The 25,481-nt window shown below is 42.9% G+C and overlaps 2 protein-coding genes across 11 annotated transcripts; one reads left to right on the top strand and one right to left on the bottom strand.

Moving 5' to 3' along the window:
- Positions 1-1,145: 1,145 nt before the first annotated feature.
- On the bottom strand, positions 1,146-6,240 carry NMRK2 (nicotinamide riboside kinase 2). Of its 6 annotated transcripts, none has more exons than XM_043523761.1 (8): positions 6,105-6,240; positions 5,608-5,698; positions 5,150-5,195; positions 4,828-5,014; positions 3,100-3,171; positions 1,965-2,071; positions 1,591-1,682; positions 1,146-1,348 (listed from the first exon to the last, which is right to left on the bottom strand). In XM_043523761.1, exons 2-8 carry the CDS (start codon positions 5,656-5,658, stop codon positions 1,343-1,345), a joined length of 561 nt encoding a protein of 186 aa, XP_043379696.1. In that variant the 5' UTR covers positions 5,659-5,698; positions 6,105-6,240; the 3' UTR covers positions 1,146-1,342. The 6 variants fall into 6 exon arrangements, 5 of the variants coding, with proteins under 5 accessions (XP_043379696.1, XP_037767559.1, XP_037767558.1 ...); XM_037911631.2 differs by having other exon boundaries at positions 6,096-6,226; XM_037911630.2 differs by lacking the exon at positions 6,105-6,240 and adding an exon at positions 5,957-6,098.
- On the top strand, positions 5,904-22,913 carry LOC102937747 (CDC42 small effector protein 2-B). Of its 5 annotated transcripts, none has more exons than XM_007066816.4 (5): positions 6,308-6,441; positions 16,463-16,634; positions 20,262-20,363; positions 20,872-20,980; positions 21,326-22,913. In XM_007066816.4, the coding sequence occupies exons 2-4, from the start codon at positions 16,581-16,583 to the stop codon at positions 20,944-20,946; spliced, it is 231 nt and encodes a 76-aa protein (XP_007066878.1). In that variant the 5' UTR covers positions 6,308-6,441; positions 16,463-16,580; the 3' UTR covers positions 20,947-20,980; positions 21,326-22,913. The 5 variants fall into 5 exon arrangements, with proteins under 5 accessions (XP_043379697.1, XP_007066878.1, XP_043379699.1 ...); XM_043523764.1 differs by lacking the exon at positions 6,308-6,441 and adding an exon at positions 14,415-15,221; XM_043523763.1 differs by lacking the exon at positions 6,308-6,441 and adding an exon at positions 15,318-15,671.
- Positions 22,914-25,481: the final 2,568 nt, after the last annotated feature.

Below are 25,481 nucleotides of genomic sequence, written 5' to 3' on the forward strand. Positions count from 1 at the left end.
TATATTTGCATACTTTAAGTCTCCCCTCTGTCTTCTTTTCTCAAGAAACATGCCCAGGTTTGTTTTTGTTCTCCTCCTCTGGACTTTCTCCAGTTTGTCCACATCTTTTACAGTGTGGCAACCAGAACTGGACCCAGTTTGCATCTATGGATGTAAGACCTGAGTCTTGACACATACGTTAAGACTTTTTAAAAAAAAAAAAAAAAAAAAAAAAAAAAACTTATTGAGAGTCAGAGCACAGAAAAAAGTACATCTTTCTGTAGGCTATATGCTATTCTAAGGAAGCCAGGAAACCTGAGGGAGCATACCGTAATACTAAACAACTGTAATATAGTTTGTGTTAATTAGTATTTACTTTAAAAGTCTGCACTGGAAGACTAAATTGTAGTAGGTTTAGATGATCATCAATTTCAATCCCTTCTGTCTGTTTTACCTGTTATTTACTTTAGGTACTCCTGTGCCACTGAAAATGGTTTTTGCTTAAACCTAACACCTTCCATGGCTAACCTATTTGGTCACTTCTGCTCATACTAGAATTTGATAAAGATGTCAAACTAGTTACTAGGTGCATTTTAGGATCCAGCTAGCCTTTGCTCTTATAATACATTCCCATGTAAGCAACTAGGGGGCGTGCTGTATTATAAGAAGCATATGTCTTACAAACTCACCTTATTTTCTCCATTACTGCTTTTCACAACAGTCCCATTCTTTTAATTCAAGATAGCAGATGCTAATCACTTCATTTACCCTAATCCCACATTGAGTTCCATTTCACCACAGACCATTTTTTAATCAATGAGAATTTCTTCAAGTTTACAGGCCTATCACCTATCAGTGCTGACCAATAGACTCTCAAGTGTACTGTCCTTTTAGATTGTTATGCTTTTTCCTTCAGCATTGAGTGGGAAGTGTTAATAGTAGAAAGCATACAGCTGTAACTTAGAGCATGGACTTATTGACAATGGCACTGCCATAGTACTTTCAACTGGCAAGTATGCTATCATATTCAAGAAGTCAAAATAAGTCTAAATAAATGCGTAATAACTTAAAATACAGGCCCATTCAAGGACACAGCTACTTTTCTCTATCTGAGATAGGGAAGCTTGTCTCAAACTTTAAGCATGAACTAAGCTACAGACACTTCATGGAGGGGAAATGCTTTAATCAAGACCACGTTTAACTCCATGAGTTTCAGATGAAAGCTGAACAAAGTCCAATTTTAAAAAGTGAAAAGGAAATCTTAACAGAAGCTGAAGCTTAACTGCCAAAGTCTGGTACGCATAAAAATAAGTTAGTGTTAACAGGCTTCTTTTTAGATCATAGAAATCCATCGGCTGCTTGTCTATCTCTGTAAAAGAAGGAAATTTCAGTGTTTGACAGTATACATTTATATACACTTAAGAGGCTTATTTACAATAGTCTACACAAGTAACAGCTTTGTTTTCCTATCTGACAACACTAGTAGTCCCCCTTCCACTGAGTACAACTACCAAGTGCTGAGTTTCTGAAAGTAGTATGTAAAAAGTCACTCTTGTTCATTTTAGAAACATTAAGCCAGTTTGCCATTGCTTAACCACAATGTTTGTTTACCTGCATAATCAGCAGTTTCTCAATCTTGTTCTGGATCTGTTCATAAACTTCGTTAAACAGCTCCTCCTTTGATTTTGTTCCATCCAATGGAACTTAAAAATATTAGTGTTAAAATTGAGACATTTCTGAATAAAGACAAAAACATCCTGATAATAGCCTAGAATTACAAGGTTTTTTTTTTTTTTTTTTTAAATGGAGGCCAGGAACTAGACCAATCCCAAAGAAGTTAACTGCCTTACATACATCACAAGTAGCACTAGTTCAAATCTACTCACTGAATTAAGTTATTTAAATTGTACCCTCTCTCCCAGAGGAGACAGTAGAAAGACTTCCCTATACACTAGTTTTGAGCTTCCACCATCCAAGATACTTACCCACATCAACTTTGAGGTCTTCCATTATTTTCTTATGTTTAACATACATGGGCCAGACATGGCCGTCAAACAATCCAGGAGGATCTGGTACAGTGTAGTTCCTTGAACTAGAGATTATAAAGACAGCACTGTACATAAGTATTTCTTGTTACAAGTAGGAAGTCTAGATACAGCGTACTCAATCTCTTTACCCACCACCAAATCAAAACTAATTATCTTGACATCAATTCTCTGAAATTTTGTCAAAGTTGATATCTTATGTATCAGCTGCAAAGAGATTGAAGACAAAAGAGAATAATGAAGTCACATATGACAGTTATGTGAAGTTGCAGAAGTGACAGATTAAGATTCTCAGAACTCTTCATCAGCTGACTTTACTTACATGATATTAATTCATATCAAGAATTGCTGTAGCTTTTGGACATCATGCATTAAATTATGGCATAAAGCAGAAGAGAAGCTTTCATGTTTTGAACTTTGAAAGTGGCCAGTCCCTAGCAGAGGTAGGCCAAGCAGCTGTTTTCACCAGGGGAGGATAACCTGCTTTCAGGAAAAGGTAAGCTCCAGCCGTGCAAAGAGTGCTTTGCCTTCTTACAGGAGTTTGCACCAGTACTGCTATACCTGTAGCTGAAATTTGGGCAAATCCCTCACGTAAACAAGGCCCAGAACCTTAGTTTCTGGTAAAGCAAGAAAGGGAAAAGATAGCTGTCTATTAATTTTAAACAGCAGAGTACTGACAGGCAATTTTACAATTAAAGAAAATGATTCTCCTTTAGGCAATTCTTAAATCCTAAAGACAAAATAACGAAGACCATGGCAGAGATTGTCTGGAAAGCCATATTCCAAACAATTTAGACCTCACTGGTTCTTTTGCATCTCTCGTCCTTTGAGCTTTCAGCCCATTTTAGTGAAATTTTGGCTTTTGGTACCAGCTAGCATATTTCTAGAACTTTGCAGGAACTTCTCAGATACCAAAGAGTATGCAACTAAGTATCTAACCCAGTAAATCTAAGACTCTCTCGAGCATCCTCTCTACTATTGCCTGAACAAATAGAGCTTTATAAATAAAATGTAGTAATTACCAGATTTCTTAAATAATCAATAAGGTTAAAAAAAAAAAAAAATCAAAGCCTACCTCCTCCTCCTCTTGCATTCTTCATATGGAATGGAAAGAAAGTACCGATGGTTGAATATCTCAATCAATGGTCTGGAAAAGAAATTCTCTAGTTTTTGCACATTTTACGGCTGCTCTATTTGATCTGCATAAGAACTAAAGGTGAAACATTAGTAAGAGATTAGTGGGGATTTTTACACCTTCCTATGATTTCTGATTGGCAAGTGTCAGCAGGGTACCCAGTTACATGGGCTGTCTGACAATGGTATGACAATTCCAATAACTTTAAGTGCCGCTTTAAAAAGTTAAGCATATAAATTGTAAGTAGAGCTGAGTGAAGTTTTTCCAGACATGTGGTTTATTAATAAAAACTGCAGTTTCAGTCAACCTGAAACTATCTGCAAGTTTAATAATAATATGCCAAAGAGTTTTGGCAAAAATTCTCCCTCCCTCCCAGGACTTAGATGCTATTCACAAAATGGTGAGAGCAAGACAGGGTGGTTCCATAGGCACGGACTCCGTGGGTGCTCTGGGGCTGCAGCACCCACAGGGAAAAATTGGTGGGTCTCTGCATCCACCGGCAGCTCTCCGCTCCGCCTCCTCCCCCTCCCCTGAGCGTGTCGCACCCCACTTCTCCCCCTTCCCTCCCAGTACTTGCTGCCGCGAAACAGCCATTTTGCGCGGCAAGCGCTGTGAGGGAGGGGGGAATGCAGTGCACTCGGGGAAGAGGCAGGGCCAAGGAGTGGATTTGGGGAGGGGTCCAATAGGGGCAAGGAGGGGGCAGAGACTTTGGGGAAGGGGTTGGAATGGGGGCAGGGCAGAAGTCGGGGGGCACAAGCACACACCGGCGCCGGGGAAAGTTGGCGCCTATGGGTGGTTCAGTAGTAAGGGCATTAGCCTAGGACTTGAGAGACCCAAGTGGCATGTCATTTAGCTTCTCTGTGCCTCAATTCCATCTATAAAATAGGACTAATACTTCCCTAGCTCACAGGGGCATCGAAACAAGAAATAGAAGGTGAAATGCTTTTGAGATCTATTGATGAAAAACACTGTATAAGAGCTAGGTATGTTCTGTACCTTTAGCTTAGTAGTTACTATTAAGGTATTTGTCCTTCCTAATGACAATTATTCATTGAGGTAGAGAAAGTGAGAAATACCCTACAGTTTGGTGGCTGTGGCACTCAAAGGATGTGGGAGACCAATATTCAAGACCCTGCTCCAATGACCAGTTACAGGAAGTGGAACAGTTTCAACGGGAGAGACTGAGAAACCTGCCACCAGCATATCCTATAGCCTGAGGGTCAGGAACTCTTCTGCAATGTGGAAGATCAATGTTCAAATCCCTTCTCCACATCAGATAGAAGGGGGAATTGAATCTGGCCTCCCATATCCCAGGTGAGTTCCCTTATCACTTGACCAAAGTTTATGAGGGGAAACCACCTCCTCCTGACCTATTTAATTAATCTAGCCCTTTAAAAATGCCTGAAACAATATGTTCTGGGACAAATAGGATGTTTTGTATGACCCAATGTGGATTTTTTTAAATTTGCCAACAATTTTTAAATATTTAGATTTGTTTCAAACCAATTTTGTATTTTTCAGAATTACCAGCAAACAGAAAAATCAGTCATTTGCCCAACTCTAGTTTTAAGTATCACAGTTTGACTTCCTGCAACTTTACCTAATAGAAAACAAAATACATATCACCCCAGAATTACAATATCTGATAACTAGTAAGTCTTCAGTTACCTGTAAGTGTAAAGAAGAAAGCCTTCTACAATAAGAATATGGATTGTTTCGTCTCTCTCTTCTGAGTACTGTAGTATTTTGGCATCCAAGGTGTTATTGATGCCATGTGAGCGTTCAAACTTAATTGGGTTTTTCATCCAAGCATTGATGGTACTCATCATAGCTTCCATATCCAAGGCACTAAGAACTAGGACAAAAGCCCAGAAAAGTATTTGCTATGACTATCAGAAAAGTCACCTGAAGAAAAGCAACATGAACAGGATAGATATAACAGATAAGAGTTACAATTTCTACATGGAGGGTTCAATGAGCAGGGCCTTACCATCATACTGTTTAAATCCATCTTCAACTTCTATGTCGTCCTGGGGCTGAAACAGTGATAAAGAGAACTGCTTCAGTCTGACCAGCTATTGCAAAGCTCAACATTCATTTTAAAGCAAGATTAAAGATCTGAACTTCACTGGAAAACATCCCATTGCAGGCAAGTGCCTTAACCCATCACCAGGTTTGTTTGTGGCAAGATAAGAAGCAGTAACAAGACTGTGATAAAGCACTTGGTTCCTTTATCTTCCTACTACCACGGAGTGCTCCAAGAAAGTGGAAAGTCATCAGGACCCTGCCCAGGAGCTTATCCACCAGCCACACAGCTGGCCCCAGCCCACCCAACCAGCCAGCAGCACAGGGTGCGCCAGTGACAAGCAACTTTGGCTCTGAGCGGGAAGGGGAGCGTTGGGCCCAGGAATCACCTCATGTACAGGCTCCCCCACACAGGCCACTCACCTTGAAGAAGTCATCCTGATGCACCACGCCGCAGTTGGGCAGGGCCTGCATGAGCTTGTGGGTCAGCGTGGTCTTGCCTCCATTGGTGACCCTAGGGCAAGATAAGGACTGTTAGATCCTCAGGCCACGGGCACCACCAGCCCCGTGCGCGGACCTCGCCACCTCACTGGGGCAGCTGCAGCAGACCGCAGGCGGGAGGGAGGAGTCACCAGGGGCTCCTCCTGAGCGTTCCCTCCCACAGCCCCCTCCCGGCCGCCCTTTCCCGACCGCCCCCATCCCCCGGCTGTCACCCGCCGATGCCGATGCTGATGTTCATGGTGCGGCAGCAAGCCGCCCGCGCGTCCCTTACAGCCTGTTGTTCCTATGGGGGGAGACGGAGCGGACAGGGGGTCCGGGAGCGGCCGCTCATCCGAGCCGGGACCCGGAGGAGGAGACAGAGAGAGAGGGAGGGAAAGAAGCAGAAGAAGATGGGGGAGGAAGAAACAAACGTCAACTACAAGTCAGCGCCATGGTCCCGGGAGAAGGGAGCAGCCGGGCTCGTTGGTGCCGCAGCGAAGCGCTCCGCAAAAGGGGAAATCAACCGCCGCGCCAAGATTCCCTCACGCCGCTACACGCTCATTGGGCAGCGGGCCCACGACAACACACGGCGCCTACACAGTCTATACCCAATGAGAGCACAGCGCCGCCCACACTACAACACCCATTGGCTGGCGGGGCTCCAGCTTCACCTACTAATAACGCCGCACATATCCCGAAAAGCCCATTGGCCTGGCCATCTCGCTCTTCGTCCAATCAGAAAGCTGAACTGCACGTCTCCGCATCGTTCACGCCTCCGTGAGTTAGAAGGGCATGCCTTGGCTCCTCCCTTCAGGCCACGCCCCCCAAGGGGCTGGGAGCCCTACCCGCTAGTGAAGTGGTTTGTTTAAACCGTGCCCCTAGCCTGGATGGAGCGGTCGGTGGCTGGAGGCAGCTGCGGGTCTGGGGAGAGGAGAAGTGATTGGGGGATCCCCCAATACCAGCTTCATAGGGACTCTTCTGCCTTCCTGCTGAGTGCGTGCTGGGGGTCTTTGAGGGCTTGCAGAACACGGACCTGCTAATTCTAGCTGCAGGGGGAATCTGGCTCCCTAGGCAGTGCCTGGGGGAGCTGTGACGAGGGGAATAGGGAGACCAGATGCCTTAATGTTATAGGGACAGTTCCAATGTTCAGGGTTTTGTCTTATATAGGCGCCTATTGCCCTCTCCATCCTGATTTTTCTTTCACACTTCCTATCTGGTTTCAGAGTAACAGCCGTGTTAGTCTGTATTCGCAAAAAGAACAGGAGTACTTGTGGCACCTTAGCGACTAACCAATTTATTTGAGCATAAGCTTTCGTGAGCTACAGCTCACTTCATCGGATGCATACTGTGGAAATCGCACAAGACATTATATACACAGAGCTCATGAAACAATACCTCCTCCCACCCCACTCTCATGCTGGTAATAGCTTATCCAAAGTGACCACTTTCCCTACAATGTGCATGATAATCAAGGTGGGCCATCTCCAGCACAAATCCAGGTTTTCTCACACCCCCACCCCCATACACACACAAACTCACTCTCCTGCTAGTAATAGCTCATCCAAAGTGACCACTCTCCCTACAATGTGCATGATAATCAAGGTGGGCCATTTCCAGCACAAATCCAGGTTTTCCCACCACCCCCCCCCGGCGCCCCCCACACACACAAACTCACTCTCCTGCTGGCAACAGCTCATCCAAACTGACCACTCTCCCCACAATGTGCACGACAATCAAAGTGGGCCATTTCCAGCATAAATCCAAGTTTAACCCCTCAGACGTTCTGGGGAAAACCTGGATTTGTGCTGGAAATGGCCCACCTTGATTATCATGCACATTGTAGGGAGAGTGATCACTTTGGATGAGCTATTACCAGCAGGAGAGTGAGTTTGTGTGTGTATGGGGGGGTGAGAAAACCTGGATTTGTGCTGGAAATGGCCCAATTTGATTATCATACACATTGTAAGGAGAGTGATCACTTTAGATAAGCTATTACCAGCATGAGAGTGGGGTGGGAGGAGGTATTGTTTCATGGTCTCTGTGTATATAATGTCTTCTGCAGTTTCCACAGTATGCATCCGATGAAGTGAGCTGTAGCTCACGAAAGCTTATGCTCAAATAAATTGTTTAGTCTCCAAGGTGCCACAAGTACTCCTTTTCTTTTTACTTCCTATCTGGTCACCCTAGAGGGGAACCCCCAATCCCATCTGCATGGGAGAGCTAGGCAGAACTCACCCCACTGTGTCTGCTGCTTGCTTCAGAGAATTACTTTTATTATTATTTTATTCCAGTAGCAACCAGTGTCCCTAGTCAGTGTTGGGGCTGCAGGGTGCTTAGTAGGGTACAAACAAATCAGAAAAGACCTTGCCCCTGGCCTAAAGGATTTACAATTTAAGGGACAGGTAGCAGGGGAAGGGACTCAGGGACAGATTCACCCAGTTTCTAATACTAATGTTAGCTCTGACTATGGTCTGGGTACATTCCTTTGTGGCTATGCCTCAGCTATAAAATGAGGGTAATATCCATCACCTCGTTGGCACTGGAGTATTGTGAAGATTAATTAGTTAATGTTCCTGCAAAACAAGAATTAAATCTTACTACCATCATTATCACTTGTTGCTAGAAACACAGAGAGCATAATTCCAAAATACATTGTAGGGCTGAGCAGAAGCATAACTGAATTCCATGCCATAAACATACTCCTCTTCCAATATTAAGGTACTGAGTTAATCAGTCTGTACAGCAGTCTTAACTTTGTGCAAGAGTCTTAAAAATTTATACTCAGATGTGACTTTAAGAGAGCCACAAATGTATACTTTTAATAGCAGTGCACACGTCTATCGGAGAATTGTGGTGTGATGTGATGTGATGGCAAAGATGCCAAGAACCTTTCCTACACTGCTATCCCAGCAATACTCAAGTGATTATTTTCAGGTTTCAGAGTAACAGCCGTGTTAGTCTGTATTCGCAAAAAGAAAAGGAGGACTTGTGGCACCTTAGAGACTAACCAATTTATTTGAGCATGAGCTTTCGTGAGCTACAGCTCACTTCATCGGATGCATGCTCAAATAAATTGGTTAGTCTCTAAGGTGCCACAAGTCCTCCTTTTCTTCAAGTGATTATGTTACTATTAAACAAATCAAGTTACCAATTCAGTTCAACAGGAGGGGAAAATGGAACCCCAAATTCCCAACAGAGATGCAAAACTGTATCATCAGATCACCAGTAACTCTTTAAGTTACAACCCAAATAGAGCATACGAAAGCAAGAACAGAAAGAAGCCAGAAACTGCCCCAAACCCAAAGTTAGAAGGAAAAAATGAACACTTGCACAAAATTAGAAAAATCCAATGGAAAGTTTCAAAGCAAGAAATATTTATCTAGAAGTGTTGTAACTGAGGCTGGAACAACAGAAATAACTAGCACAGTAAAACTGTTTTTATTATGGGGCTTGAGGAAAACATGGTGCAGCTGCAGTTCTCAGTTAGACGATAAATTTAACGGACAGAGGGGTTTGTTTGTTTGTTTGTTTTAATGCCAGAGTGACACCTACTATTTTCAAAATGTGCAACATGCTGACAAAGGTAAAAACAGCATAACAATTTCTATACCCTGGGATAACATTTGTGCTGATTTATGCCCTTGAAACCAGTGAAGTCGTTAAATGAGCACTTAAGTACACTAGCAATGTGACCAGGAAGCAGACATGGTTTAGGGTTCTTAGCTCCTATAGAATCATAGAGTTAGAAGGGACTACAAGGGTCATCTAGTCTAACCCCTTGCCAAAATGGGGATTACAGTCCTGAATCTTAAAAGATTTAAAAATGAACTATTGACTGGGAGAGGATATAGAATGTTGACATTGGTGAGGTTCTGTGACGCTTGGATTCCAACAGTCAATTCTTGGACTCTTAGGTTCTGGAAGCTTTGCAGGGAGGGGAGAGAGACTTCAGAAGGAATGGGGTTAGCCTTAAGTTACACCCTCTTTTTAGTAGCTTTTTTGCTACTCCTCCTTCAGCCCTCTCAGTGTACTCATTTTGTACATTGTGGATGAGATTTTCAACAGCAATTGTGTGATTTAAGAGCACAAGTCCCATGGACTTTCAATTGGAAAGTCTTTGGGACTTTTACTTTTTGGATTTTCACTTTTGAAAATCCTACTCTATCTAGGCACATATATAATCTCCATCATTGTACTTTCTGAATGCCTCCTAAGTATTTGAAAACAGAAATAATGGTTTTTCTCTCTCTCTCCCTTCCTAGACTATAGGAGAATGCCAACTCAGGACAAGTTACACTACTTTCCTATTTACACCCACTTACCCCCATTTTATCAGCAATTTACATGCAGGCTAGGTACTTATATAGCTGCCATCACTGTAGTATCCAAGCACCTAACAAATAATGAATTTATCCTCACAATGTCTCTCTGAGATAGGGAAAGATAATTCTAATTTTACACATGGGGAACTGAGGCACAGAGAGATTAATAAATGACTTGTCACACAAAGGTGGGAGGGTCCCAGAGCTTGAGTTCCAGCTGAGCCTGGAAGTCTACACAGCTATGAAATAGCCCCACAGCCCAAGCCCCACAAGCCTGAGTTGGCTGGCATGGGCCAGCTGTGGATTATTCTTTGCTGCGTAGGCATACCCTTAATAGCCATACCACCATCTTTTCTTTCTCCACACTCCTATTTATATCTCTTGAATATGGTGGTGCACTGATATGATTCTGGGAGGCCAAGTTACAGGTGCCTGAGCATAACTGAGGGCAGGATTTGATCCTCAGAGTACTTGATTACATTATACCTTTTATCATAAAGCTATAGCAAGGAAGGCTGGTTTTGTGGCCAACGCATAGGGTTAGATATCAGTCTATGTGAATCATTCTTGTGCTTTAGTTTGCCTATTTATACAGTGCGGTAAATTATATTTGCTTTTCTCACAGGGAGTTATGAAGCTTCAATTGTCAGCGATCGTTTAATTCTCAGATACTATGGTGATCAGTACCACAGAAATGCCTACAAATAACATTATAAGTAAGGGTAGCTCCTTAACTTAACCTAAAAAGGTTCTAGTCCCATTTTAAACTGTGTAGAATTATGTTTATTATTGAGAAGATTGTAAAGCAACTTCTGGGGACTTCTACAACCTAGTTGCAAGAGATGTAAGGGGGAAGTAACAAACTGGGAATCTTGACCCAGAACACTTCTGAAAAGCAGATGGAATCTGGAAGCAATTTCATGCCAAAAGAAATTAGATACCTTTATTTTTCCTTTGGTCATTTTTATTTCATTTTGTTTTTCCTACTTTATTAGATTACTTAGACTTCCCTGCCTCCCCTGCACTGAGTTTCTGAAGGAAACAGTTCCTGTGTGTGACTGGACTTTCTCTCTCTCTACACTTTTGTTTTCCTCATCTCTCAGTTTTCTCTCTCCACTGTTGGCTTTAATGTCTTCTCTTCCTTCTATTATTCACAGTCCTTTCCCCCTCCCCCATGACTGTAGGAATCACTGCTGAATTTCAGAAGGCACTTCATCATTCCCAAATTCTGCTGTCAGATCTAGCCTATTTGCTAAAGACAGTAGATTCTGAGGGACAAAAAATAAGAAAACAGGGAGTGAAGTGAGGGTCTTAATTCCAAATAAGAGTACTGGACTGGGACACTGAGCAGGCAATTCCAGACATCGCCCTCTGCTCTGTGAAGGAGTCCAAGGTTCAGATTATTGGACGGAGACACTGAGCAGAAAACTCCAGACAGCACCTACTGCTCTGCCAAGGAGACCAACAAGCCAGTGAATGCCACCCAGAAAAACTCTGCCCAGATATATGAGATAAGTAAAGATCAAATGGTGTAGACACCCTCCCTATTGAGCTTCCTCCTTCTGGACTGATAGATGGCCATCTTGGCCAGAACCAGGAGGAAGTTCATGAAATTTGTGGGGCCATAGATGGGGTGCACAAAAACAAGGAGATGTGTGGAAAAGTGCAGCCAGAATCTCAGCAGAAGGTTCTAGAGGAACCAAAAAGGGGTTGCAACCTGATGTGCACTAGGTAGACATGCACCAGTGTTTCCCTCGTGCTGTAAAAGGGACAAGTATCAGTAGATTCTATTAACTGTGCCAGCAACATGCCTGTGCTCATGGCTCCATGGAGGAGCTGCCAATTTATGTCCCCAGTGAGCCATGGAACCAGGGTGGAATTTTAATCCCCTTTCCTTCCTGGGTTACTCAGGAGCAGGCAAATCTCATCTGTTGCCTAGGCACCTTACATTATTAAGGATAATAGAGATCCTGGGGGTCCCAGCTGAGAATCTTCTAGTCATCCATCTGCAGTGATCCTCTTACTCCTATGAATATTTATAGCCAATGCCTCCACCTAGACAGGCACTGTATACACCCGTGGATCTATCTTGGCTGGGTCAGCTAATCGTGCAGCTTTCAACAGCAAGTTGCAACATAAACCTGACCAACACTATTGGCATTATATACTGATCCATTCTAACCCTAAGTGCTCACTCTCCCTATGCTTATAGTCTTGGGCTCTCGCTTGCAGTGGTGTGCTGAGTGAGTGGGAATTCAGGCCAGCACTTTGTAAGTCCAGCAGAGGCAGTCCAGGTGAAACAAGGAGTGAGGCAATTTTGTATTGTGACCAACTTAGGTTGCACAGCACTAGCTGGCAGTAACAGTTTTTATATTACAGAGCAAGAGCACAGGGTTAACTCACATTTTCCTCAGTTGTCTGTAAGCCAAACTCAGATCTGCTGCACAATCAACAGTCTCCAGCTTCCTCTATCAATGCCTACTTGTGGGGAAGGCATCCATGAGGTAGGGCTCTGTGCTAGCCAGTTGTCAGCTGTAGTGTAGTCTTAACCCTAGTCGAGTGTCTTCAACCCTGGCAACTCAACAACAGGGACTTTGTCACATAAAGAAGTATGGATTGGATGAATGGACTATAAGGTGGATAGAAAGCTGGCTAGATCATCAGGCTCAACGGGTAGTGATCAATGGCTTGATGTCTAGTTGGCAGCCGGTATCAAGCGGAGTGCCCCAGGGGTTGGTCCTGGGGCCAGTTTTGTTCAACATCTTCATTAATGATCTGGATGATGGGATGGATTGCACCCTCAGCAAGTTTGGGTAGATATGCTGGAAGGTAGGGATAGGGTCCCGAGTGACTGAGACAAATTGGAGGATCGAGCCAAAAGAAATCTGATGAGGTTCAACAAGGACCAGTGCAGAGTCCTGCACTTAGGACGGAAGAATCCCATGCACTGCTACAGGCTGGGGACCGACTGGCTAAGCGGCAGTTCTGCAGAAAAGTACCTGGGGATTACAGTGGATGAGAAGCTGGATATGAGTCAACAGTGTGCCCTTGTTGCCAAGAAGGCTAATGGCATATTGGGTTGCATTAGTAGGTGCATTGCCAGCAGATCAAGGGAAGTGATTATTCCCCTCTATTTGGCACTGGTGAGGCCAGATCTGGAGTATTGCATCCAGTTTTGGGGCCCCCACTACAGAAGTGATGTGGACAAACTCGAGAGAGTCCAGCAGGGGGCAACAAAAATGGTTAGGGGGCTGGGGCACAAGACTTATGAGGAGAGGCTGAGGGAACTGGGTTTATTTAGTCTGCAGAAGAGAAGAGGGAGGGGGGATTTGATAGCAGCCTTCAACTATGTGAAGGGTGGTTCCAAAGATGATGTAACTCGGCTGTTCTCAATGGTGACAGATGACAGAACAAGGAGCAATGGTCTCAAGTTGCAGTGGGGGTGGTCTAAGTTGGATATTAGGAAAAACTATTTCACTAGGAGGGTTGTGAAGCACTGGAATGGGTTATCTAGGGAGGTGATGGAATCTCCATCCTTAGAGGTTTTTAAGGCCCTGCTTGACAAAGCCCTGGCTGGGATGATTTAGTTGGGGTTGGTCCTGCTTTGAGCCAGGGGTTGGACTAGATGACCTCCTGAGGTCTCTTCCAACCCTAATCTTCTATGATTCTATGATCTTCTCCTCAGCCCGGACCCAAAGGGGAGTGGCAGCTCTCTGTTCCAACTCCCTGCACACAAAATGGAGGATGCCAACACCCTGTAGCAGTATCTGACTCAGACAACTCAGCTCAGTCCAACAGGGCACCCAGCACTGCATCATGGAACTTGCAATCCTTCAAAGACAGCATATAGTACACAGAGGTCTATCTAATCAGGTTACCTCTGAAAGATTCAGAGGTTCTTCAAATAGGTATGCCTGTACAATAAAGGGTGACTCACTGGGAATCTTCACCCTCTCTGTGTGATAAAATGTGCTGCCACTTCATGATAGGATGGGACATGATGGCAAGAAAAATGGATGACTTATAGCATGAGCACATAGAACCTCTTGGATGGAAATGGAAGAGCTGTTGTCATATGAAAGCCCTCAAAAGTGGAGGAGGAAGGTGTCCACCAGCAGGCTCCATGCCAGATTATAGGCACTACAAAAAACCAGCCCATTAATGCCCAGGGATTTGTTCATGGGCATCAGTAAGAGAGCTTTTGAGAACTTGGCCAAAGGGAGGGGAATCACCAGCCAGCCCCAGTCACCCACTCTGACTGTACTCAGTTGCATCTGTAGCTGCTTCATTGACTTCTGCTGAGTTAGTCTGCATTTACACTGGTGTGGCTGAAACCAAAATTTGTCCAGCTGCCTTCACAGAATGGATTATGTCATTCTATGGCCCTCTGTAAAGTTGTTTGAAAGAGGGATGGGGTTATAACAGAATAAGCAAGCATAACTAGCGAGCAAACAAAAGGCAGTCTTATGCCATGGCTCTAAGGACTATTTTCAGTTACCTTCTTGGCTATGATCTTAGTTCAGTATTCCAATGGCCTGGGGAACAAAAGATAGAGGCAAAAATTGAACGGCATATAAAACATTGAACGGCATATAAACAGCATATAAAACATTCAGGGTGAGTAGGGGTGTCAGATTTTGACTCTATATTAAGAGGAAATCACAAAAGGAGCCACATATGAAAGATTTCAAGACGCAAACATAGAATTTTCTATTCCAGGATCTTAACATTGTGTATATAACAATAAGAGAACAAAGGAAATAAAAGCAGGGAGAAGGAGACTTCCCTTAAAAAAGACAGAGTGGTAATTCCTTAGAATGGTGCAATTATGGTGAAGTACACTTCACTCACATAAACCAAGTATTCAGGCTCCATGCGGAGGGAATGTGAAGCAACTGAAAAAGTGAAAAATACCGCCTCAATTTGGAGTCAGTGACTGGGGCTGCTACTAAAGTCTGGAATAGCAAGCTTAGCCTCTCTTCAGCAACTATGCAAGCCATTGAGCCTTCAGGATCCATATAAATATCAGGTCTGAGGCCCCTTTTTTGGCGGGCTCCTATTTTAGGCCCCAGTTCTGCAGGTGGCTGCAATGGGGCTCAGCAGTGGTGCAGGGATCTGCATTCACAGAGCTCAGTACAGCACTTGGACCATAGACTTCTGCATTACCTTATGAAAGTCCAGCATCCAGACACCTGCATGGTCCACAGTCCCTCTGCTCTACACTGGGGTTTAATGGTAAGGACCTTTGGGTGGATGCTCATGAGTTAGACTGCTAACATCTAGTGAAATCAATGGCATTCAGGGGCCTAACTCCTTTTGATCATTTGACCCTTAGTGAGTAGATTAAATGAGGTGGGAAATGATAATTAAGACAGATAAACAGTATTCAAAGCACCAAAGATAAAGTTAAGGCTTTGCATTCTATAACAATGTACCATATAGAACACTGAAAACTAATGGGCAAATAAGATAGATGTGGTGAAAAATGAATGACAGAACATTAAAAAAAAATCAGAAGTGTAAGAAGATAGGGATAAAATGGGAGGAGTAACAGGCAAAGGTGAGGAAGATAAATGTGATAATTGGGTAACTGTGGCACTATATAAAGAATGCTTGTGGCTGATCATTGTTACTTTGTTTCCTGATGAAAGCTGTTGGGTTGGTTCAGAATGAATGAAGTTGCTTGTAAGCTTATGTTTACTCTACTTGTTTTGTAAATTAAAAAGCAGCTTTGATATTTTTATCTATGTCACCAAGATGCAGGTGCTACTGTGTGGATTATGTTTTTCTATGGTCCTCTGTAAAGTTATTTGAAAGAGGGATGGGTTTAAAACAGAATAAGCATAACCAGAGAGTAAGCAAAAGGCAAACTATGCTGTGGCTCTAAGGGCTATTTTCAGTTGACTTCTTGTTTGTGACCTTCGTTCAGTATTGTTTTTCATTCATGTTCTTGTATACTCTAGTGAGTATACAAAACTAATGGTAACTTGCTGATCTCTTCATTTTCTCTATCATAAAAAGTTATTGCCGTTATAAAGGGTATAGTCTCTGATTCTAGTCCTAGATGGGAAGACTAGGTTTCTCTGAGACTTGAAGCTTGTGTAACTATCCTATTGTGAGAGGTAAGAAAGGGATCTCTTTCTTGTACCATGCCTATATTATCTTCTGAAGAGGTTTGAGTTTCCAAGCATCTAATCTGTTCTGTTCCTTTCTATGAAAACTGTATTCTAACACTGTCTTCTAGAGGCATTATGTTTAGAACTATTTCTTCTTACAATCTGCCTTTGTTCTAAACCTACTGAAGCCTTTATTGCTCAGTAAGTGCTAGATAACAGTATTGTGGCACTTCTTGCTTATATCAGTCAAAATAAACATACTTGTTAAATTTTGTTCCATGTGTGTAATCCCCAGATGTTCATCTGACTTAGCTGCCTTCTGGGTATTACTAAAGCAATTCCTTTAAAACTCCATTTTAGGAACTGGTTTTTGTGTAGAAGTGGCCTCCTGGTTCCAGTGTTCCCTTTGATGTGGCAAGATCAACAAGCTAACAAGATTTCCTGACCACCTTGTGTAGGGAAGCTACTGAAAGACACAATGGCTGAGTTCTTGGTTTGCTTTAACTGGTGCAGTGGTGAGCATCCCCAGCCAGTAAGTAAATGCATGAGTTGGATTTTTAAGATGCTTTTGAATTTACAATGAGAGCTTTCATTTCTGTGTAGCCTTTATTCTTGTGATGAACTGCACTAAGGAAAGCAAAATATAAAAACTGATAGGGGAACCTTATCTCTAGTAAAAGGCATGAGCTCTACCAGAAGATCTGGTATAACACTAGTTAGAGTTCCTATTTTCTAGCTGCATAGGAAATTAATCATCTAACTCACATTAGTGTTGCCAGCAGAAGCACCTTAAGCTTTCCCTACGTTGAGAAATAGTTGCTGAATACTTACTCTGCAATTAGGATGTAGTTTCATGAGGACTTAGCATAGACTGCACCAGCTGGGAGGCTGCAGATTCTGTTAATGAAACATGACATGGTTATATTTCAAAACAATCCTGAATGTGATGTCTTGTAAAGATGTGATGGAAGTCAAAAATAATTAAACCCTGTGAATTGGAGAGGATTCTTGTAATAACTGTCTTTTAAGGGCTGTGTCTGGTAAGAAGAGTTGATGAGAACTCTAGAACCCTTAATATAGCCTCCAGATACCTACCTATGGGCTATTAATGGTGAATAGGGGGGAAAACAAGGGCACATAGCCACTCTTAAAATGTATACAGTCAGTGGTGTTTTCTGGGGGAGTGGATTATTTATTCAATATGATAGCTGGCATTTTTGCTATAACTGAAGATTCAGTAACACTTCAATTATCAACCTCTATCTGCAGTTTTAATACTTGATGTTTTTAAAAACATCAACACTATCTAAATATGGGACGTACCCATACAGTTGTGTACAAGTCTTCTAATATGTTTTATTTAAGTTCAGTTCCAGACTGGGGTTGAGGAAGAGAGCTACAAAAGTCTTCTATGTCTGATAACTAATCATTGAGACAAATGTGTTTAGCTTGCACTCATATTTTCTTTTAATTGTAATAACAAATATTTAAAAATTGCCAACTCTGCAAATTCAGCCTGGGCTCACAACATGGAAAATCTCTGCAGGCCAAATTTGCCCACAGTGACATCTGGGCAACTAATGGCCTTCAATGGCTTTGCATAGGTTTCAACAGGTCAAAGTCTTTTGATGCAGAAAAAGGACAAGAATTGGCTCACTCTCTAGCCCTGAAGAGGCAGCAGAGCTAAGAGTGAAAAGCAGTAAACTTGTCACCAAATCCCTGATCCTGAAACTGGATCTGTGGGTGGCCTCTTGTGCCCCTGCAGAGCCCCCCATGACTTCACTGGGGCTCCCCATGCAGATGAAGTTCCAGATCTTGGGGGGGGGGGGGGGGGGGTCCTTGGTTAGCAGACTGGACTAGGAATAATCAAGAACCAGCTCGAAGTTAAAAGGTGCAATTTAGGTTCTCTGGAATAGAACAGTACTACAAATATTGGAGTGTACCAATAATTCATAATGTTTCTGCACTGCATTTTACTCTAAAACCAAACTGCCTTTGAGGTGTGGCTACTGCCTCTGGAGCAGTAATTTGAAAAGGTCAACATCCTTCTTGGTTCTCACTAAAAACATTTGAACAACTGTTTCCAAGGCTGAACTTTTCAGTGGTAGAAGTACTCAAGCGGCCCTTAGCCTCACCTGTGGACTTCAAAGGAGGGAGACAGAGATTTAGTGCTTCTGAAAGTACCCTTTCTTTGACCATTACCCTAAGGGCTCTGTAAATGTTCCTTAGTCTTGACTTGGTCCTAGACCACTATTGACTAGAGACAAGCAAACTGGCTTTGTGATGCATATAAATGAAAACTAAGTTGTGATGACAAATCACATATCCTGAAGTGGAGGGTTAATATACTACTTTGTGGTTTAAACCAATATGGCTATATAGAAAACATCCCAATAACATCAACATGCAGTAGTTATAAATCATTACAGACCAGCCCCACATCTGTCACACCAACTTAATCACTGGCTAATGTACTTGTGTGGCACAAGAATAAACTCTCTGGTCTTATAGCTAACTAGATACTGGAGAATTCCTGTAGGACATCACTCTAGGAAGGTAAGTCTTGCTACTGTAATATATTCCCAGAAATATGTAACAGTACAGATGATACTGTGGTAGAAGCAAAATGAATACTTGCTCTTTTATTTTATTTATTGTTTTATTTTTTGACTGTCCTGCTCTTCCCCTACATACTGCCATGTGGACACTTGACCTTCTCTTTCTCAAAAGTGTTATTTTTTAAACTAATGTAAAGGCTTACTGGGTATCTCTGCTCCCAGTTCAGTTGCTTTAATTAGGCAGGGAGTGGTCTGTCCAGAGCAGCAGCAGTAATAGTTCTGGGAATGTGTATTCATGAACTCTGCCTCCCTGATAGAAATAACTTCTCTCATCTTGCTCTACACTCAGCATTCAGATCCCATAGCCTTCTATCAAAGGAACTGAAGAGGATTCTCTTTTAGAACTCCTTAGTTTTCCCCCCAAGAAGGATTTTCTAATCCCCAGAAGTAGTGCATGTTCTTCAAACAAAAACTTCTAACAAATACTCATAGGGTCCTCTAATCTTAGTAAGACCATTTTCTTGGGATAGAGAAAATTCTTGGGAAAGATGCTGCATGCAAACAGTGTGCTGCTGGTCATGCTGCAACAGTCACTCAGTTGATTGTTCCACCAGCAATTAGGGTTGCCTACCATAGGAGTCTCCAGGAATTAAAAATTAATCTTTAATTAAAGATTGTCATGTGAGGCAATCTCTAGGAATTTCTCCAACCAAAATTGACAACCCTACCAGCAATATTAAGCTTTCTTAAGCTATCCCAATGCAAGACAGGAGAGAAATTGGGTTTAACTAAATCTAACTCTTGGAACCTTAGCTTCTCAACCAGTCCTTGAACAATGAAGTCATCTTAAAAAAAGAATGCATAAATGTCCCTTATTGCATTTAGCATGGTGGTGCATAGACCTCTAACCCAAGAGGCCCAGACTCGCAAAAATGCATCTGCAAATGGTCACTTAGACATAGTCAAAGGTGCAAAACAACTCTATATAGACTCTTAAATTAAACATGCAATCCTCAGGCCCCCATCCTAGAAACTAATCCGAAGATGGAACCTCTTGACTACAGTGAGGCTCTTTGGAACTTTGGACCCTCATAGAAAGGTGCCAATCTTGCAACTGGCTCCTATGTGACTATAGTAAGAGTTTAAAGTTATATAACTTCTCTATAGCTGTCCTGCTGATGGCATAAATGTCACATTGAGTCCTCTGGTGCTCCTAATTTGTTAGTATCAGATGAAGAGCAAGTGGAAATGACAGAGGAAGTGTCTAGTCTAAACCACATGTGTAAGTGCCTATTTTTACAGGGGTTCCTCAGTTATGTTGAGAGAGACTACAAGTCTGTTCCTTTAGTGCTAGAAAACAGCTTTATGGTGCTTGCTTCAAATCTACTGCTGACAGATTCATACTTCAACAACAAAACCTTAGTATATTCTGCTCTTTTTTTTTTAAAAAAAAAGTTCTGTTTCCAGTAGGAGTCACTGGAAGGTCAGTATTGATGAGTTTCTTGTCAACTGGGCGATAGTCAAGGTTGTGTCTGGGAACTATCTTCTGTAAAGGATTTTCTGCATAAGAACTTAAAATTTTTTTTCCTCTTGTCTCAAAGAAAAGACGTCGGAGACTAGACCGAAATATGATAGGAGAGCCAATGAACTTTGTCCACACTGCCCATGTTGGAACAAGAGATATGAATAGTGGTTTTACATCTGTAAGTATGTGCTCTTCAAGATGAGCAGAAATGTGAGACGTGCCTAACTGCTAAGACTAAGTGTTCAAAGTTGTGAGCATCACTTGCCCATGTATAGAGAATGAATGCAGCAGAATGGTGTCAGGACAGACCATAGTCCTCTACATCCTACACACCCAGAATAGACTTATTTTAGCTCACTTAACTTGACACTAGTTCATAGCACTTTCTCATCTGACACACAGCATATACAGTCTGGGGGATGGAGCATGTCTGTACTCATGAGGCCTCACTCTCCTGTCACTCCACTGAAGTACAAGGACTTTCACACCCATTTAGAAAGAGCAGCATGTTGCTAATATCAGTTTTTTGTCACTGATACTCTGAGTACTGACATCTCTCTGTATGTGGATAAGTATGTCTTGCCCATTAGGATTAATGTTTGACGTACTTTCTCTTCCTTTCTGACTTAAGACTTAATGCTTTGACAAATAAAGGTCATCTACTAACCTACTGTATTCTTCTCTAGGCTGGGTCAATTCAGGACCATATGAAGTCAAAAGGTGGCTACACAAATGGTACACCTGCAAGTGCACAGCTATAGAAAATTCCAAAGGAGACTGATGCACCAATTTTTGGTATGTTCTGCTCTCTGAGGGCTTCCTAAAGTTCCATAAAGGCTATGTGAGCTACCAACTGGTAGGGAAACCTCCAACTATATTATGTAGTTTAATTCAGGCTTCAGCTTTCTTTGTAGAATGGCTTCTACACAAATGTATGGCGGCTATTATAATTGCCAGCCTGATATGGTGATGGTGCAGTACCAATTAGAACACCATCCTAGGTGTCTTCCAAATGGGAAGCCCCCAACCCTACCCCAAAGAACTTAGTGTTAGATTGTATGGCATTTTTTTTTTTGTTGGCATTGTTACTAGTCTAAAACCACTTGCATCAAAACAGTCTTGACTTTCTTCTTTTCACAGAAATTCTGGAAACTGATCTTACTGGAAGACCTCACTTGTTTTCACTAATAGTAAGAGATGCTACTGGGGAATGGAGTATTTCATAGTAATGTTTCTCTGAATCTAGTAGTTGGATGCCCACATTCTAATTCATTATCTTTGCTGGAACTGTACACTGGTGTTGCTTTTAACTTTATAAATTAGATCTTCTGTTTTTCTGTCTTAAAGCCCAGTGAAGTCTCCACAACTCTACCCTAAAGTAGGTCCAGATGACTGGAAAACCAAGTGTTTTTCCATCACTGAGCTGTAAGTGCCTAGCATGTCCTCTCCCACTACTATAATAACTGCAACAGATGCCACTTGGAGACTTTGGCACAGTGAACTAGGTAATGCTGGATGGGTCTCAACAGAATGCTCAAGACTTTCTTTAGACTGACTTAAATTTATGCAGCAGCAATTTACACTATCAATTGAATTTTAAACTCTCATCTAGAGATGGCATTCTAGGTATCAAACAGTCATGTAGCACTGTGGTGGGTTTTGGTAGCTGATTGGTAGTGACACCTAACTATAAGTGACAGCCTGTCTTCCAGACACTTAAAAAAATAAAACCAGTCTCTGATTACTTTGTTTTTTAAATGCATTGGAAGTTCTTAGATTTTTTTTTTTAACTGAAGTAGATGATATAATGGCCCAAATTAAAGAGAAAATAGGTAGATTAGTCTTAAATCACTTCTCAAAGAAACATACCACATTTGACACTTAAATGCTAAATTGTAGTCTGGGTATACTTGATATATGTACAGTGCTGGCACTTTGAGATGTTGCTTCTGTTAAATAGTCATATATGCAGGCCAGAAGCAACAAGTTTAAGTATCCCTTGAAGTGACTAGGTCCATAATCACTGTCACAAGTGCATCTATACCCTTTTTTATCTTGGGTAATAGACAATTGTCCTCTCAAACTGTGCAGTTGGTATGGATGCAGCAACTTAAAGTGATCATAACTTGCTTTCTTGATTTCACTAAGTTCATGAACTTGAATTATTGCCAACTTTAGAGCATGACAAGATGCATGGTAAGTCAGTGGAACTCTCATTTATTTCAACAGGAGTAGGATCAGGCCTTCAGGTTTTGTCTTTAAATACAGGCCTTCACTTCTTAAAATATCATTCAACACAACATGATCTGACCACTGTCATACGACTCTCCTATACATTAGAGGTCTTCTCTCACTGAAGTGTATCAGCTTACACATATTGCTATAAGAGTTGACATGAAGGCCTAAGATGAGGGGCTGTTCTGTGTCTCTGTACACTCAGAGTAGGGAAACATTCTTCTTTCAAACAAATGGAAAATTATCATAAGAATAGTGTTCAAAAGTGACTGTACAGTAACTATACAAAGCAAAGTTTAATTACTCTTTTGGCATATGTGTATATCAGGTTAGAATACATGCCCTGTTTTTAAATACTCATGCTAGTCTATCGTTTGCTATCTTATCTGCAATTCTGACGAGCACAAGATCTGTCATACTGAAGTTTTTCCAACTTGGTTTTTGGATCATAAATGCTGTAACTTGTTCAATAAACACCACCTTGCAAACTCAACTACTTCTGCTTGTATCTTATGCACTTGAAAAACAACCTTATATTCCCTTAATAGCTAGGTGTGAGCAGGTTCCACTGTACCTTCTCATTAGCTTGAATTAACATTTTATTGTCTACCACATCTTAGACAAAGGAGAAGGCATAACCAGTTTCAGAACTCTAATAGCTGTGGTAAAGAACATATCTTATTGTTAGTGGTGTAAAAACAAGAAACTCAGGCTGACAGCACTTAATCTCTACTGATCTTATGGGACTGAGCAAGGGTTCACTCCCCTCTCCCCACCACCATTCTATTAAAAACTCTAGGGGATTTGAAAATGTTTACTACAGCTCTACTCAAGCTGAATTTAAGACCTAGTCTTGAGGGAATCCACACTTTCTAGGCAAGCTAGTAGGGTAACCTTCATTCTCTCTAGTCAATGTAGTGAAAGTGTCATGAGTAGAGGAGATGGAGCCAACAGTGGGAGATGGCTAGCTCTACTGGCAGATTCATGTTGTCTAAATGGCCAACTGGTCAAAGCTGTACAATTTTCTTACCACAGAAGCAAAGTTAAGAGCCTTCACTTTCTTGAAGACAAGTTTTAACATAATATGCTGATGGATGAAAAAACAGAATAATGCATCGATTCAATACTACTAGTCTGAGAGGCTGTGAGATGAGCTCTTCTCTAATCCTGTCCCATTTGCTACTTATCCATAGCTCTCACTACACCCCTCTTCTGTGTGACCAGTACAAGTAGTCAAATAGTTGACAAGGATGGGCTTAAACAGCAGGCTTCAACTTTAGTAACTATAGTTGGGGAGGGGCACTACGCTGCCCATCCCAGCTTTCATGTACCAGGCATTTATTTGGTTCCAGTGCAGGTTACAGGGTTTCTACTGTAAGCCACACAGTCAGGGTAGACCCTCCTTAGTTTACCCTACAGACTCACTTCACGTGTGAAACCCCTTCCCCCTCATGTAATGAGGGGTAGTATGACAGAGGCCACAAGGTGGGGCAGGAGAAACTCCAGTTCATAAAGGTTTCAAGTGCCTCTCATAAGCACAAGATCTAACTGGGCACCTTTGGCTCCTCTGTGCCCCCTAGCCAGACCCCAGTGCACCTCCAGCTCTGGGCAGTCTCTGCTTGCTGCCACCTGTGGACCCTGCCTGTCTCCCCAGAGCTGAGTTGCCTGGGACTGATGCAGAAGCCTGGCCACTCTCAACCAGGTGTTGGGGGGGCTTGGCTGGGCCCCTCCAATAAAATAGGTCCTGAAGGAGCCCGGCTGTGGCAGGCCCTGGCCTGGCTGCTTGTACCACTCCCAAGGGGCAGAGTGATTCCCAGCCCTGACTTCACTGTTAGCTCAGCCCAGCAGACAGAGTTGCCTCCCAGCAGGGCTGGTTAGTGTGGCTGGGAGGCAGCAAGTGGGTCTCTGCGGGGGGTGCTGGGCTGTGAGGGAGTGGGGAAGATGTATGTATTGGGGAACTAGGGAGTAAGGGTTCTGTGGGGGGTGCTGGGCAATTATGGTGGGGGTGCAGGCAGGGGTGGTGTTGCGCAGGGTGCTGTGCATTTGTGCAGGGAGTTCAGGGGGGTACCAGGAATAGTGGGTCCTGAGGGGCTCTGGCCATAGGGAGTTGAGGGGTTTGGGGGGGGGGAGAGGCTGTGTGGCATAGCATAGGCCTGCTCCTGAGGGGAAGGGGCACACTGGCAGCACAGGGCTGGGTGGGCCACTGTGCATCTGGCAACTGCTGGTTTGTAAATAGTGCCCTTGTGCTGGGCTGGGCAGAGCATGGCCACCCCTGCCATACCATGCCCCATTGCCCCTGGCTGGCCTCTTGCTCCAGGGACTGACCTCCCCATACCATGCTCCATTGCTTCCATGGGGGCCCACAAATATATTTGGGGCTGGGCCCACAAAAGGTTAATCCATCCCTGCCAGAGGCGCCAGTTCACTTACCATGAAAGTACCATAGAAGGCCACAACAAATGCCACCTTAATGAAATGGTCTCTGCCCCACATTTTGGGCAGAGCATTTAATAACCCTGCAAGAATTTCTCTGGCTATGGAGTTCCTGTCATCTCTCCATTGTCTGTCACTTCTGGACCATCCCTCCAAGAGCTTCTGCACAATGAAATCTCTACATGGGTCTGGGAACCCTGCTAGCTTACACCAAAAGGACAAGACAGCTAGTTGGCAAATATAGTGGAGGGTACTAACCTGTGTTTCTCACTACCTGATGTTTAGGAATGGGCCACAGATGCTAGAGCCCTTCCTGAACTCTAACTTCCGTAAACTTGGGAGGGCAGGCCTTAGAGGCAACCACATTCTCAACTAGTCCTATGGCTGTCAGAAGCCAAAGTCCCATACTTGATTAGGCATCATCTATGGATCTCTGTATGCAGATGGGGCAAACTCTCAGAATCTGTTGCCTGGCAGGTGAAGGGTCCCAAGTGCGGTCCTCAGTCCTATATAGCATGATCTTCCTGTCCTAGTCTCCTTCTCAGTCCAGGATGAGGTGTCTGTTCTCCAGTTCACCTCCTCAGAATAGTTGGCTTGTTAGTGGTTCCCATTTGCTCCAAAGTTTTGT

This window comes from Chelonia mydas, chromosome 10 (genome assembly GCF_015237465.2).
Source record: "Chelonia mydas isolate rCheMyd1 chromosome 10, rCheMyd1.pri.v2, whole genome shotgun sequence".
In the NCBI taxonomy this organism is placed as follows: Eukaryota; Metazoa; Chordata; order Testudines; family Cheloniidae; genus Chelonia; species Chelonia mydas.

What these genes read in the sequence shown, in the direction of transcription:
- LOC102937747 (XM_043523762.1), top strand. Translation starts at nt 5,904, where the DNA reads ATGCCGATGCTGATGTTCATGGTGCGGCAGCAAGCCGCCCGCGCGTCC. An exon ending in TCCGCATCGTTCACGCCTCC is followed by an intron (nt 6,442 to 10,611) that starts GTGAGTTAGAAG and finishes CTTTTCTCACAG; the next exon opens with GGAGTTATGAAGCTTCAATT.
- NMRK2 (XM_037911628.2), bottom strand. Translation starts at nt 5,923, where the DNA reads ATGAACATCAGCATCGGCATCGGCGG. An exon ending in ATCAGGATGACTTCTTCAAG is followed by an intron (nt 5,196 to 5,607) that starts GTGAGTGGCCTG and finishes TCACTGTTTCAG; the next exon opens with CCCCAGGACGACATAGAAGT. An exon ending in TTTCTTCTTTACACTTACAG is followed by an intron (nt 3,172 to 4,827) that starts GTAACTGAAGAC and finishes TTTCTTTTCCAG; the next exon opens with ACCATTGATTGAGATATTCA.